Raw genomic sequence first — 17,095 nt, forward strand, 5'->3', positions numbered from 1 at the left:
GAATTTTCCATTTCTTCTATAACTTGTCTGATTACATTCTTGGCCTATTTTATATTGGATTATTGATCTTTTTTATTGGGATTTACAGGAATTTTTCATAATTCTATAAAGAATTAATCCTCATCACATTTCTTCAGTCATTGGCTTTATCTTCATTTCTTTATGTTACTTTTTGGCATAATAACAATTTGGTAATGTGATCAAATGTATCTTTTCTACCATGATTATGCTTTTGGTCTTTTATAAAGTCCTTACTCAAAGTCAATAAAATAATCTTCTCTTTTTTACTATGTAAATTTTATTACTTAATCATTTTGAATTTATTTTGTATTTGGTGTAAGAATCTAATCTGTTTTCTTTTCTTTTCTTTTGTTTCCTGTATGGGTAACTCATTGACCCAGCACCATTCATTGATAGTTCAATACTTGATCTGCAATGCCATTGCTGGCATATGTTAAGTTTGTTCCTCGGGTCTCTGTTTTGATCCACTAGTCTATCTCTATAGATCTGTAGCAATATAAATCATATTATTTTAATTGCTATAACTTTATAGTAAGTTAGTTCCTAAGTCTGTAGTTGAAATTTTTGCTTTCTTTATTCCCATAAAAATGTTTTAATAGGCTTTTCAATTTTTTAGTTTTATTTATTTTGGTATTTTTTAGGATTTGCTTTGACAAAATGTTGCTATGAGCATTCTATGGTTTCCTTTGGTAATGTAACTAGAAGTAGATATGAGAAGTAATAGAATATACTACATTTTTACTTTGTAAGATATGAAAAAGTGTTTTGTTGTCAGTTCTTTTATATTTAAAAGTTTTTCATTGGTAGATTATGATTATACATAATAATGGATTCATTATTCCTTATTTGTACATACACATAATTTGATTAACCTCATTTTCTGGTACCTCCTATTTCCCTCTTCTACTCCCTCTCCAAAACAAAAAAATTGTTTTGTTGTCAGTTCTTTTATATTTAAAAGTTTTATATGGATTTTATATCAATGAATTCTAATACTTTGCAGATCTTTTAGGATATTCTATATACCTAATTATTTTGACTTTGTATAGTTTGCAGATCTTTTTAGGATATTCTATATACCTAATTATTCTGACTGTGTATATAGTAAAAATGTTCATTCTTTAAAATACTTTTTCTTGCATTTGTTTTATTGCCTTATGGCATTGGCTGGATAACTTGTAGTACTTGATTGGATATAAATTGCAATAGTACTAAAAGATTATTTTCTTATTCCCAAATTTAGGTAAAATGCCTTATCATTTTCATAATTAAATATGATGTTACTGTTGCTTTCTTTTCAAAGAATTTCTAAGAGAAGGGTATTGTGTTATTTAACTTTTTGTTACTATGACTAAAACACCTGACATAGGTGTTTTCCAGAGGAAAGAAGTATCTGGGCTCAGAGTTTCAGAGTATTCAGTCCATGGTTGTACAATTCAATTTCATTGGGCTTAAAAGATAAGGCAAAACATCATGGTAGAAGTGCTGCTCAGCTCATGGCAGAAATGAGGCAGAGAGAAAGAGAGAGAGAGAAGGGAAGAAGTGTGGGGAGAAGAGAAGATAAACACTTTTGGGATACATCCCAGTGACCTCTTTCTTCTCATTAGGTCCCACCACCAAATAGTTCATTCAATAATCAAATTGATTAATCCACTGATAAAGTCAGAGCCCTCATGATCCAATCATTTACTAAAAGCTCTATCTTTGACACTTGCTGCTTTGGGACCATATATTAAATATATGACTCTTTATCATATGCGTCATTCCTCTCCTGGCCCCCAGAATCTCATACTCAGCTCACAATGCAAAATATATTCAGTCCATCTCCAAGAGTTCCCATATTCTTAAAACTTCTAGGATTGCTAAAAAGTCCAAGTCCAAAGTCTCCTTTGAGGCTCAAAGCAAAACTCCTGGCTTCAAGCCCCTATAAAAATCAAAAGAAGATTACATATATCCAATATATAATGACACAGCATAAACATTTCCTTTCCAAGAGGGAATACGTTTTAAAATCTTAAAATTTTTAGTTGAAACATGTGACTTTATTCCCATAATAATTTTATATGAGATTTTATTTGAAATGGATACATGCTGTTCCTGATAAAGGCTTTTGAATGATGATCTCTTTAAAACTATTATAGCCCCCATCAATGAGAACTATGATACAATAAAGTGATGCAGTGCTGGGGTCTTGGCTCAGCGGTAGAGCGCTTGCCTAGCATGTGAAAGACCCTGGGTTCAATTATCAGCACCTTGTAAAAATAAATAAATAAAATAAAGGAATTGTGTCCAACTACAATTTTTAAAAAGTAAATAAAGTAATAAAAAGTTCAAAACTATCTAAATATTAAACTATTTGAAATTGCATTTAAAGAAGCATCCAACAGTTGTTTCTTTTCTTTCAATCATAGCTGCAATGTTGAAATTTCTTACAAAAATCAAATGATTATCAAATCTAATCAAATTTTGATAAATGTTTTAAAATAATAAAATATTTAAAAGTAATGATGAAGTTCTAAATTGCAGAATGTGCATGCATATTTAAAATAGTCCATGCAACTAGTTTTAACAAAAGTAAGTGGGAAATTTACTCATGATTGGACCAAAGTATTGGATATATATTAAGACAGAATCAAGGCCATTGCCTAGGACTACACATAGGCTCTTCACCATACTCTTACTGACAATGGATTATGCCTTGGCCTACAGCTGGAATTGAGTTTGTCCTCCTCCAGTAGCACCATGAGCCCCTTGTTTAGAATGGGTAGTGCTCCAGGTCTCACATATGTCTACTTTGAGGACTGTAACCCACTCTTTGCTTACCAGTGTGCCACAGGTCATTATGTAAAGAAGATTGATATAGGGAACCATAATGCTAAAACTGGAAGCCTGAGCTTAATGCTTAAATATAATGAGGAATGCAAAAGAAAAGAGCTGGTTTTATTTAAGACCAAGGAATAGGCTCAATAAATATTGAGCACTTATTCTGAGTTAGGAACAATATGCCAGGTGATTTACTTACATAATCTCTCATATTTTTTTTATATTTGTTTCTTTTAGTTGTACAAAATATCTTTGTTTTTATTTATTTATTTTTATGTGCTGCTGAGGATCAAACCCAGGGCCTTGCATGTGCTAGATGAGCACTTTACCACTGAGCCACAATCCCAGCCTCCCCTCCCATATATTTTTAAAACAACTTTTTAAGGACACTGCTACCATCCGATTTTTGGATTTAAGTAATCAATATCCACAAAAAAAATTATCTTGCATAATCTCATGGAATTTGTGGGAGAACTGGGTTTCAATCCCAGTTTATCTGACTGGAAATTTCATAGTCTTATTCTCTTGAGTCAATGGACCTGGCTCAAATTCTACCATTGCTAATTATTTGTTACATGATTTCAGTTTACTTAATATCTCTTACTTCATCTGTAAATAGAAGGTAACAAATAGTTACTGTATCAAAAAGTTCATTTTATATATATAAAATCTCCTCAAAATGAATGAGATAATGCATCATATATGAGAGCCTCTAGGGTGTGGTCCAAGCATCTGTAGTTTTAAAAGGCTATGGAGGTGATTCTAATCTAGAAGCAGGACATTCTAATATGCAAAGCGCTAAATTAATGTGAACAGAGTGCTTAATTCAGAAATTGGTACATAGTAAGTGCTCAGAATCTTAGTATTGTAGTTGTAGTTGTCATTACCATTACCTTGTAGGTGCAATTTCTTGTGATGCATTTTGTATAAATAAATAAGTGAAGATTAAGTATAAAATATGACAAGATGAGATTTCTTGCAATGCCTACTTCGAAATACCTTTTATTCTTATCACTAACCACCACCTTGCTCAATGACTAGAAAATGTAAAAATGCATGGTAAGGGATGATGTTAATTTTTGTATGTGATGTCATAGAGGAAGTATGATCTTTATGATAAGGATTTTTAAGAATTAAGTCCTAGTTTTACCAGTTAAAAGTTTGGGGATTTGGGGAAGGCAAGCCACTAGCTTTTATTAGCTTTAGTTTATTCAATTGTCTAAAATTGAGCTAAGATGAATAACTTTGTATAAATGGAGAAGCTAAATGATATAGGATACCTAACACACCTGAGAAATTTTCTAGGCACAGAGTAGGATGCTAATAATAAATGTTCTACTTTATTTTCCATTTTTTATTCACATATGCACATCATTTCTTTATTGGATTTCTCCCTCTATTTATTAATAATCTAGATCCTGAAAGTACAGTACGGCAGCCAGGTTCACTAGAAATGGATTTGACATCTGGAATCTCAGAGGAAAAAAGGGGGATTATAAACCCTGTAAAGTTCAAAGGCTGTTTGTCCTTTTGATATTGATTTAAAAAGAAAACAGACAGTAGCCAAAACCTTGGGAGAAGTAATTGAACTGACAACTAGCAGGCATAGGTTTAAATAATGGAACAGGCTTGGATTACTTGATGACTTAATTTAATGACAAAAGGGAGGTCTGAAACTGAAATGCCTAGAGTTGGGTGGGTCAATGACTGGGTCTCTGAGGAGAAAAGCAAAGAAAAATTATTTCTAAGAGCTTATTTCATGGAACAAATTATTTTATGATTAACCCAAATGTGAAAATGGTGTTGATTTTTTTGTTTTAACAAAATGAAATTGTAAAGGCTTAAAATTTGTCATAATTTTTCTTAAAATTTTTTTAGTTGTAGATGGACGCAAAATCTTTGTTTATTCATTTTTTATGTGGTGCTGAGGATCGAACCCAGGGCCCCACATATACTAGGCAAGTGTTCCACCACTGAACCACAACCCCAGCCCAGCCATCATTTTTTTTTAATCCTTACTTAGGAAAATAGACTTGGTTATAGTTATGGTATTTTAGAATGTTGGTGAGCATCTGAAGGATTAAAATATGGATATCTTATCTTTTGATTCCCTGAACTTAAATATCAAATCTATCATTTATTAATTGTATGACTTTGAGCAAGTTAGGTAACCTGAGACTTGACTTCCATGTCTTCAAAATGAAGATGTTAACATTTATTTACTACAGTTATAGAATATTTAAGATTTAAAATGTATATGAAATCCCCTAGCACTTCACACAACAAATCATTATCAAATGAAATAATATAAAAATTTTGATGCTTCCATTGCTTTGTACTGAAAGAATGTCCCTTTTTCTATTTATTCTGACTGGCTTACCTCTAGCTTTATTCTATCCTTTGGACTACTTCAGTAGCTTTTTAATCTTTCAATCCCAAATTTTGTCTCTTTCACAATCTTCTCTTCCATCTTATGACGGAGTTTATTAAAACAAAGTTCTGATTTCTTTTATCTGTACTACTTTCCTGGAAAGACTTTGTGCATTGAGAACAACCTACTCCCCCATTTTAAAGGTATGTTCCAGAGAGGGGAAGTAATGTCTTTAGAATCTCATGCTGAGATTAGGGTTGAGCCCTGGACCCCTGGCCCATAGCAGAGGACAACAAAGGAGGTACAGAAGAAGACATATATCTCTAGGTCTAGTCAAAGGTACCAGGTCTTTGGAGACATTTTTTATTGTAATTTTGTACTTAGTTATTTTCTTTAGTGTTGTTGAATTTTAAAAATATTGCTGTTAACCTTATGGTAATATTCATTTCCATGCAAATTCTAGGTCAGCCTAGAGAGGGCAAATTTAAGAATAATTAAAACTTACTTAGCATTCCTATTACCAAATGAGATTCCAAACCCTGTATATACATTAATTCATTGAATTCCCATCTGAATTCCATGAGTTAGGTACCCCTAGGTTTCTGGGTTCCAAAGCTAACTGACACAAAGTTAATTATACTAATTAATAGTAAAAGAATATAATCTCTAAACTTATATGCTTAGCTGGCATAACACATTGCAATCCTCTGAGCACTATTTATCCTTACTATACTGTTGGCCACTAAGATGTATGACTTCCTTTAAACTTCCTTATTTTCTTTCTTAATTATCAGAAATGGCAATGTGCATAGTATAGCCATTTAATAAATTCTCTCTCTCTCTCTCTTTTAGAGGGTCATTTTCAACATTGTTAACTTCAGTAAAACCAAGAGTCTTTATAGAGATGGAATGGCCCCTATGGTGAAATCTACCAGCAGACCAAAATGGTAAGTGGCTCACAGAACGGAATCCCTTCCTGGTTAGAAAACTTGACTCAGGGCTCAAATTTATCTTTTGTATAGATAAATTGTCAGCCTCATTGTCTCTGATAAATATGAATAAGATAAGTTTCTGAATGGGCTTTGTCTGTACTCTAGGTACTACTCTTTGAAACTGATGGGAGCGTGATCCCATGCTTGGAATGACCAATCTGACTAGCATTCTTTTATGAATTTATAGCTTGATATTATGTAAATAATCCTGTTCTGCTTGCCTTTTATCATGGTATCTTTAGAAGCATAATTAAAGTTGGTTCTTTTCTTCTTTTTTTTCCCCTAGGATAAGCATAGATAATAATAATAACCTGGGAGGACATTGGGAACTATAGTAAATTTCTTTTACTTTGTTTGGTTTTTGTCATGTTTTTATACAGTTGTTGTATTTCTCATGAATGTTAAAGTTCTATTTGTCCCATCATAAGAGTGAGGATGGAAGGGGTTGGCTAGGATTAATAAGAGTGCTGCTATGGTTGCTGATGCTGATAATGATGACAATGATGACAATTATAGTAATAACTACTCCAGTTACTGAGACATCATTCTTTGTCAGATGCTTTACTTTTGCTGTTACTAATTTCACACTTTTGCAAGGATATTTTAAATATCACTGTACTGCAGATTAAAAAAATATGATACTAGAGAAAGTTAAGTGCCCTCTCAAGACCATGAATAGTAAGGGAAGAAGCCTCTGGTATTTATATTTCCTCACACAGCTTTTCTAACCAATTCATCCATCCATCCATCAGTTTATTCATTCAGCATACATTGATTGAGTGCAACAAAATAAGAGTTTTTAAAGATAGAAGCCAAGTATTAATCATGTACCACACAGTAGGTGTTAAGTGAATGCTTGTTGAACTAAACAGAATTTGTTATGAGAATTTACATGTAAAGTGCCTGGCACTTGCTAAGTGCTCAATAAATGTCATCTATTATTAATAGTATTATGTAAAACACTATACAAATGCAAGGAATTGTTAATATTATTCTAGCTTTGATCCCTGTTCAAATTTTAATGACTAGTGAGAAGATAGTCTCCAAATGTCTATATTTATAGAAAACTAGCAATTCATAAATATTGAATTGTGCTTTTATCTACAAATGATACTTGGAAATTTTCTATAAATGCTAGGCTGAGAAACTTAGGTTTATAAAAGTGCAGACATTTGATGATGATAATGAAAACTGTTTATTAAAAGGTAGAAATAATCTCCCTCTCCATGCTTTTTGCTTTACTGCATCAAATGAACTAAACTGCCTCACTTTCTCTCAATCTCTTTCTGACAGTGGGGTCTGTGCAAGGGGTAGGCCTTTGATTTGAGTCTCTGAATCCAGCCCAAGTAGATAATCATAGAACCCATTCCTCTAATAGGCATAGGCGGAGATGAGTACTTCAAACGAGTAAAAGGACCTCATGAGTGATCCACTCATTAGAGCCTTCAAAAAAGATCATATATTTTTTCTTTTTTTTGTGTTGGGATCTTTTTTTAAAATTAATTTTTTCAATTTATATATGACAGTGAAATGCAATACAATTCTTATTACACATATAGAGCACAATTTTTCATATCTCTGGTTGTATACAAAGTATATTCACACCAATTTGTGTCTTCATATATGTACTTTGGATAATAATGATCCTCACATTCCACCATCATTTCTAACCCCATGCCCCCTCCCTTCACTTCCCATCCCACTGCCCTTTCTAGAGTTCATCCATTCCTCCCAGGCACAGCCTCCCAACCACTATGAATCAGCCTCCTTATATCAGAAAAAACATTAGGCATTTGTTTCTGGTGATTGGCTAACTTCACTTAGCATTATCTTTTCTAACTCCATCCATTTACATGCAAATGCCATGATTTAATTCTCTTTTATTGCTGAGTAATATTCCATTGTGTATATATGCCACATTTTTTTTTTTATCCATTCATCCACAGAAGGACATCTAGGTTGGTTCCACAGTTTAACTATTGTGAATTGTGCTGCTATAAACATGGATGTGGCTGTGTCCCCTGAGTATGCTGTTTTTAAGTCCATTGGGTATAGACCAAGGAGTGGGATAGCTGGGTCAAATGGTGGTTCCATTCCCAGTTTTCCAAGGAATCTTCATACTGCTTTCCATATTGGCTGCACCAATTTTCAGTCCCACCACCAATGTATCAGTGTACCTTTTTCCTCATATCCTCTCCAAAACTTATTGTTGTTTGTATGCATAATAGCTGCCATTCTGACTGGAGTGAGATAAAATCTTAAAGTAGTTTTGATTTTCATTTCTCTGATTGCTAGTGATGATGAACATTTTTTAATGTATTTATTGAATGATTGTACATCATCTTCTAAGAAGTGTCTGTTAATGTCCTTAGCTCATTTATTGATTGGGTTATTTGTTTTTTTGTTGTTTTTTTTTTTTTTTTGGTGCTTAGCTTTTTGAGTTCTTTATGTACCCTAGAGATTAGTGTTGTATCTGATGTGTGAAGGGTAAAGTTTTGCTCCCAAGATGTAGGCTCTCTATTCACCTCACAGATTGTTTCTTTTTCTGAGAAGAAACTTTTTAGTCTGAGTCCTCCTCATTTATTGATTCTTGATTTAATTCTTGCACTATAGGAGTCTTATTAAAGAAGTTGGGGCCTAATTCCACAGGATGAAGATTAGGACCTACTTTTTCTTCTATTAGACGCAGGGTCTCTGGTTTTATTCCTAAGTCCTTCATCTTTTTTTGTGTTGAGTTTTGTGCATGGTGAGAGTTATGGATTTAATCTCATTTTTTTACATATAGATTTCCAGTTTTCCCAGCACCATTTGTTGAAGAGGCTATCTTTTCTCCAATGCATGTTCTTGGCACCTTTGTCTAATATAAGATAATTGTAGTTTTGTGGGTTAGTCTCTGTGTCCTCTATTCTGTACCATTGGTCTACCAGTCTGTTTTGGTGCCAATACCATGCTGTTTTTGTTACTATTGCTCTGTAGTATAGTTTAAGGTCTGGTACAGTGATGCCACCTGCTTTACTCTCCTTGATAAGATTGCTTTAGCTATTCTGGGTCTCTTGTTTTTCCAGATGAATTTCATGATTGCTTTTTCTATCTCTATGAGAAATGTCATTGGAATTTTGATTGGAATCTGTATAGTGCTTTTGGTATTATGGTCACTTTGATAATATTAATTCTGCCTATCCAGGAGCAATGCAGATCTTTCCATCTTCTATGATCTTCTTTGATTTCTCTCTTTGAGTTCTGTAATTTTTATTATTTAGAACTTTCACCTCTTTTGTTGATTCCCAAATATTTTATTTTTTTTAGTCTATTGAAAATGGGGTGGTTTTCCTCATTTCCAATATAGATTTGTCACTTTTATACAGAAATCCCTTTGATTTATGGGTGTTGATTTTATATCCTGGTACTTTGCTGAATTCATTTACTAGTACTAGAAGTTTTCTGATGGAACTTTTAAGGTCTTCTAGGTATAAAATCATATCATCAGAAAATAGTGCCAGTTTGAGTTCTTCTTTTCCTATGTTTATCCCTTTAATTTCTTTCATCAGTCTAATTGCTCTGGCCAGTGTTTCAAGAATGATATTGAATAGAAATGGTGAAAGAAGGCATCCCTGTGTTGCTCCAGTTTTTAGAGAGAATACCTTCAATTTTTCTCCATTTATAATGATGTTGGCCTGGGGCTCAGCATAGATAGCCTTTATGATGTTGAGATATGTTTCTGTTATCTGTAGTTTTTTCTAATGTTTTGAACATAAAGGGGTGCTGTATTTTCTCAAATGCTTTTTTCTGCGTCTGTTGAGATGATCATATGATTTTTATCTTTAATTCTACTGATGTGATGATTACTTTTATTGATTTCCATATGTTGACCTTGCATCCCTGGGATGAATCCCACTTGATCATGGTACATGATCTTTTTGATACGTTTTTGTATCCGATTTGCCAGAATTTTATTGAGAATTTTTGCATCTTTGTTCATTCTGTCAGGGTTCTTGACATTTTTAAATATAAATGAGCCCTTGCATATATATTTTAATATCTTAAAATGTTTAAGTTTGTTCTCATAGTCACTGTTAGAAGATTCTTAGTTATAGCCATTATTCAGTTTTGGAGCTTCACTAATTAACTCAAAGAAACCTGACAAAGTTGCAGTTTGTTGTAGTTTATCAAGTTAGTGAGACAGAAATTACCATAGCAAATGAAGTTATTTGTAGAGCTAATCTCTTCTAATTTTTACTTTTCATCCCTGATCATGGATACAAAGCTAGTCACATTTTTTTCACAGACCCTTTCTCTCAAAGCAGATGTTTTAATGTGCTTACTTCATAGGACTTTATGGAACACCTTAAAGTGCTTTGTATTGCATTAAATATTGGGATGGAAAGGTGAATATGCCATAAAATGGAACTTTCGTTTTAGCATTTCTATTAACTAATTTCTACAGGTCATCATTATCATTCTTGTCAATGCTACTCTGAATATCCTTTCTGCCCCCTTGGTATTGACTTTCTAGGACATTTTCCTGTTCCTTGTGTTGATTACCAATACTAGAACTTATGTCCCAGTAGCTCTAATCCCAACTATTTCAAGGTTAGACAAAGAAGTGGCCATGACCATTTAACTCTCAGAACATTAGATTTTAATGGCTCCAAGAAATCCACAGCAATTCAGATTCTACACAATGACCTAATTGAAGTCTGACAAATACCTTGTAGATCACATCTCCAGTCTAGTCCTAATTTCAGTTTTTCCTGTATCAAGATAACCACTGTAACAAAAGAAGTTTCTGTTACTTTTCTTGTTCAGGGTTTTAACGTCTGTTTTTTTTATTTGTTTGTTTTCTTTTGTACCAGGGATTGAACTTAGGGACACTTGACCACTGAGCCACATCCCCACCCCTTTTTTGTATTTTATTTAGAGACAGAGTCTTACTGAGTTGTTTAGGGCTTTGCTAAATTGCTGAGGCTGGCTTTGAACTGCTGGTCCTCCTGCCTCAACCTCCCAAACCACTAGGATTACAGGCATGGGCCACCATGCCCAGCTGAGCCACTGGGCCCAGTTTAACTCCTTTGATATTCCAAATAAATCATGGAAAAACTTACATCACGATGAACATTAAAAGTATTAAATTGGCCAGAAACAGTGGTACATGCCTATAAATTGGGGCTATAACTGATCCAAAGACCTTCAGGTACAACATAGGCCTAATAATCAGCTTGTAGAAAGCAAATGAACAAAGGACCAAATGAAAACCCATTATGGCAAATATATGGTCACTCCAGACTGTTCTGCATTGAGGAGATGAAGTCAAATACCTAGATGCAAATGGCAGATGGAGAACTTGAAAGATTCAGAGGTTTTCTCTCTGTTTTAGTTCACTCTAATTCTTTTTCCATATGAGTCCTCTTAATGATTGTGGTCAGAGCTTTGTAGCATCAGGATTCTATACCAGTAACTCATTAGTATATGTTTACAGTACCCCAAACTCAGTTTGCTCTGTGCTAGGCACTGCTGGGAACTGGCCTAACATGATAGCTGAGATCTTCTTCCTCTGCAGAAATTAGGGCTAGGAATATTTGCACCACTAGTAAGTGGCAGCCCCAGCTGTTAAATTTCATAACTAAGTTAATTGTTTTTCTCATACTCCATGCATGGGGGTGGCAGAAAGGAGCACAAGAAGCAGGGAGATGTCTGTTGTTTTATAGCTATTTAACATCTGAAATAACTTATGTGATTGGCTTTTCCATTATAGTAGTTTAATCTTAAAAACAGCTTCTATTTAACATATTTTTTTTATTTTGCATCTACTCTGTTCTAGATCTTGGAGTGAGAAATATGAATCTGATAAGGTGTCTGGCTTTGAAAATTTTACTTTTTGAGGTTGAAATGAAACACAAATATAAGTAGGTACAATATAAGGAACATTGTACAAAAAAACATTAGGGAGGTATATAAACCATTCTGTAGGGCTAAAGAGAGAAAGAAAACACACTATTAGGACTGAGTGGGAAAAAGTAATTCATCTATGGAGCAGGTGGTATTTCAGCTGAGTCTGAAGGAATGATACATGACCAAAATTAAGGAAATGAGATTCAAAGGAAAAGAAGTAACATGATGAGTCATGCTACCTCTCTTATGAGCCTTAGTTTTTGCACTTTAAAAAGTACATAATAGTACCCTTTCATCAAGTCATTATAAGGATAAATGTGGAATGTACATGTAACTGCTTTGTAAAGTCTCAAGTGTCTTAACAACTAAACAAATTCCCTGTTTTTCCTCTTCCCTTGATTCACTCAACACTGATTATGTGAGCATTATTCCTTACCTCCTCCCTCTCAACCTTCTTCTCTTCCTTGAATCTGTCAATAAATGCTTACTGAATAGATATAATGTAGCAATGACCATGGAAGTCATTAAAGCATAATACTGACAAGAGAGATATGTTTATTATTCTCAAGGCCTATTTTATTTTCATAGCTTATAGTCTACTTGGTTGAACATTAAATATGTAAACTAGTAAAGTGGGATAACAGTTACAATAGAGGGAAATCACTGTTGTAGTGATTTCAGGATTCAGTATTAAGGTATATAGTATTTAAGACTTAATCTACTCCAATAAAAGAGCTTCCTTAGAATGTATCATTTATGCTGAGAGCTGAAAGATAAATGGTAGGTGGGTAAATGTATGAAGTAGAAGAATGCATTTGAAAGCAAAAACAGTGAGATAAAGCATTACATCTTTGATGACAAAGACAAATGTGATGGAAACATGAAATTGTAATGAAAAAGTTATTGGAGAGGTAGATAGAAGTTTAATATTGGTGAGTCTCATAAGGTAAGTTAAAAGAATTGTACTTGATTCTAATGTTAAATGGAAGGAAATAGAAGGGATTAAGCAGAGATAGGACATGATCAGAATAGAGAATATCCTGAAAAAGAGAACAATTGTTTGGAGTTCTTGGTAATTCCTTGCACTGTAGGTGATGATGGATTAAGATGATAACAGTGATGGTGAAAATAAAGGGATGGTATAAGGGATGCTAGTATTTGGATCAACTTTGTGATTGTGTGGAAAATAAAAGGGGGGATTCCTAAATGACTTGGTTTTCTAGAATTTATAACAGAAAGGATGATAATGCCATTTACTGAAGGTAGGAACCATAGGAGAAAAATCTGTTTTAGAATACTTTGTTGTATATGGAAGATTTTAAGCTTCTCCTTGAAAACATTGAGCTAGGAGTGCCTGGGAGACATTTGAGCAGAAATGTTAAGTAGGTAGTGAATGCATAAATGCACCCAAGAGAGTGGCAAATTCAGGAGTCAGTAGTGATTATAATGGATTATAACCACAATAGTAGTAGCAGATGTGATGTATCAGGGAAGTCATGTGGAATAAAGAGAGATTAGGACAAGGGCATGAGAAATTCCTTCATTTAAACCCCTGGCCATGCTAATAAAGAGGAAAAGAGAGAAAACTCAAATTAATAAAATACAAGAAGGAAATATCACAATGGACACGTCTGAATTACAGAAGATAGTTAGAAACTATTTTGAAAATTTATATTCAAATAAAATACAAAATGAAGACATTAACAAATTTCTAGAGACATATGGCCTACCCAGACTGAATGAGGAGGTCATACATGATTTTAAAAGATCAATTTCAAGTAATGAAATAGAAAATGCCATCAAAAGCCTACCAACCAGGAAAAGCCCAGGACCAGATGGGTTCTCAGCCAAATTCTACAAGACTTTTAAAGAATATTGGTGTTAATACTCCTCAAAGTATTCCATGAAATAGAAAAGGATGGAACCCTTCCAAACTCATTCTATGATACTAATATCACCCTGATACCAAAACCAGACAAAGACACATCAAGGAAAGAAAATTTCAGACCAATATCCCTAATGAACATAAATGCAAAAATTCTCAATAAATTCTGGCAAATTGCATACAAAAACATTAAAAAGGAAGTGTACAATGATCAAGTGGGGTTTATTTCAGGAATGCAGAGTTGGCTTAGCATATGGAAGTCAATAAACATCATTTTTCATATTAATAGACTTAAAAACAAGAATCATATGATCATCTCAATAGATTCAGAAAAAGCATTTGACAAATACCACACCTCTCCATGTTCAACAAACTAGAAAAACTAGAAACATACCTCAACACTGGAAAAGCTATATATGCTAAACCCAAGGCCAGCATCATTCTAAATGGAGAAAAATTGAAAGCATTTCCTCTGAAAACTGGAACAAGATAAGGATGTCCTGTTTCACCACTTCTATTCAACCTCATCTTTGAAACTCTACACAGAGCAATTAGACAAAAAAAAAAAAAGAACTTAAAAGGCTAAAAGTCGGTAAAGAACTCACTATTTGCTGATGACATGACTCTATATCTAGAAGACCCAAAAAATTCCACCAGAAAACTTCTAGAACTAATAAATGAATTCAGCAAAGTAGCAGGATATAAAATCAACACCCATAAATAAAACACATTCCTTTATATCAGTGATGAATCCACTGAAAAAAAAAGTAGGAAAACTACTCCATTCACAATAACCTCAAAAAAAAAATTGAATCAAGTTAACAAAAGAGGTGAAAGATTTCTACAATGAAAACTACAGAACACTAAAGAAAGAAATTAAAGAAAACTTCAGAAGATGGAAATTAATATTGTCAAAATAGCCATACTACCAAAAGCATTATACAGATTTAATGCAATTCCTATTAAAATCCCAATGATATTCTTCATATAAATAAAAAGAGCAATCATAAAATTTATTTGGGAGATTCACCCACACTTGCCTGGGTGGGTCACAGGTGAACAGCAGGTAGGTCCACCCCTCTCACAGGAGGGCAGACACCCACCAGGGCCTAGCCTCTGGTGCAGGACCACCCCTTCCAATCAGCAGACTACCAGGAGCTGAGATCCAGCCCAGACTGCCCATACCAGCCCTCACAGGACACAGGCTCTCAGTAGGCATGGTTCACCCCTCTCCTGGAAGGGCAGACACCCTCCAGAGCCTAGCCTCTGGTGTAGGACTGCTCCTTCCAACGAGCAGACTACCAAGGGAGGTCAAGCCCAGTGGCCCAGATCCACCCACACCAACTTGCACAGTTGCACACCAGATCCATGATGCAGAAGCATTAATTGAGGGACACCAGAAGGGTCTGGAAGCCCCCAAATCAAGGTGAGATACAGACAATCTACATGGGTACTAAAAGAATATAGAGAAGAAACTGTAATATCTCAGATCCACACTGCAAGAAAGGATTTTATGATTGCTTTTTTATTATTTCTATGAAGAATGTCATTGGGATTTTAATAGGAATTGCATTAAATCTGTATAATGCTTTTGGTAGTATGGCTATTTTGACAATATTAATTAGATCTTTCCATCTTCTGAGGTTTTCTTTCACCTTGACAACATGAAAAAACAAGGGAGAAAAGTGCCCAAACAAACCAGGACACTATAATAACAGAACCCACAAAGTTGATGAAATGTCAGAGAAGGAGTTCAGAAGGTTCATAATTAAAAAGATCTGTGAATGAGAACAATGACAGGCAAAAACTGATCACTCTAACAATGAGATAAGAGAGCAAATACAGGTAGCAAAAGATTACTTCAAGAGAGAGATAGGGACTGAAAAAAAAAACAGTCAGAATTCCTTGAAACGAAGGATACAATGAATTAAATAAAAAACTCAATAGAAAGCATAACCAACAAGCTAGATCACTTGGAAGAAAGAATGTCAGATAATGAACATAAAGTATACAACCTGGAAAATAAAGTTGATCAGACTCTGAAGATAGTTAGATACCATGAACAGAACATTCAAGAATTATGGGACAGCATTAAAAGATCAAATATAAGACTTATTGGGATAGAGGAAGGCACAGAGTTTCAAACCAAAGGAATACACAATCTCTTCAATGTGAACATACTCTATATGAAAGATATAAAAATCATACTTTTGTATGAATATGATATGAAAAATCATATTCTTGTAATGCATTCTGTTGTCATGTATTTAAAAAAATAAAATTAATAAAACTAAAAAAAGAGATAATATCAGAAAATTTCCCAAGCATGAAGAATGAATTGGAAAACCAAATAAAGAGGCTTATAGGACACTGAATGTACAAAATTACAACATATCTTATAACATTATAATAAAAGTGCCTAGCATACAGAATAAGGATAGAATCTTAAAAGCCACAAGAGAGAGGAATCATATCACATATCAGGGGAGACCAATTTGTATCTCAGCAGATTTTTCAATCCAGACCTTCAGAGCCAGGAGATCATGGAACAACATATACCAAGCTCTGAAAGAAAATGGTTGTCAACCAAGAATATTATATCCAGCAAAACTAAGCTTCAGATTTGATGAGGAAATAAAAACCTTTCTTGATAAACAAAAGTTAAAAGAATTTACAACTAGAAAACCTGCACTACAGAACATCCTCAGCAAAATATTCCAAGAAGAATAAATGAAAAACAATGATAAAAATCAACATAGGGAGGGATTACATTTAAGGAAACTCCAATCAGAGGAGAAACCAAGTCACATTAAACACACACACACACACACACACACACACACACACACAAAATGTCTGGGAAAGAAATCTTGTCTCAATAATAACCCTGAAAATTAATAGCCTAAACTCACCAATCAAAAGACATAGACTAGCAGAAGACTGAAGTTGGAGGGTTGGGAAAAATTATACCACTCACATAAACTATGGAAGCAAGCAGGGGTTTCCATCCTCATATCAAATAAAGCAGACTTCAAACTAATGTCAATCAAAAGGGATAAAGAAGGACACTACATACTGCTCAAGGGAACCATACATCAACAAGACTTAACAATT

General features: G+C 33.9%; 1 protein-coding gene across 1 annotated transcript in view; it reads left to right on the forward strand.

Moving 5' to 3' along the window:
• Nucleotides 1-17,095, forward strand: part of Agbl4 (AGBL carboxypeptidase 4) — a 1,194,123-nt gene that overhangs the window by 492,850 nt on the left and 684,178 nt on the right. Inside the window, exon 4 of the mRNA XM_076862591.1 lies at nucleotides 6,068-6,162. Within this exon, the coding sequence (XP_076718706.1) occupies nucleotides 6,068-6,162 (95 nt within the window). The remainder of the gene's footprint in view (nucleotides 1-6,067; nucleotides 6,163-17,095) is intronic.

The sequence above is a fragment of the Callospermophilus lateralis genome, chromosome 7 (genome assembly GCF_048772815.1).
Source record: "Callospermophilus lateralis isolate mCalLat2 chromosome 7, mCalLat2.hap1, whole genome shotgun sequence".
NCBI lineage: Eukaryota > Metazoa > Chordata > Mammalia > Rodentia > Sciuridae > Callospermophilus > Callospermophilus lateralis.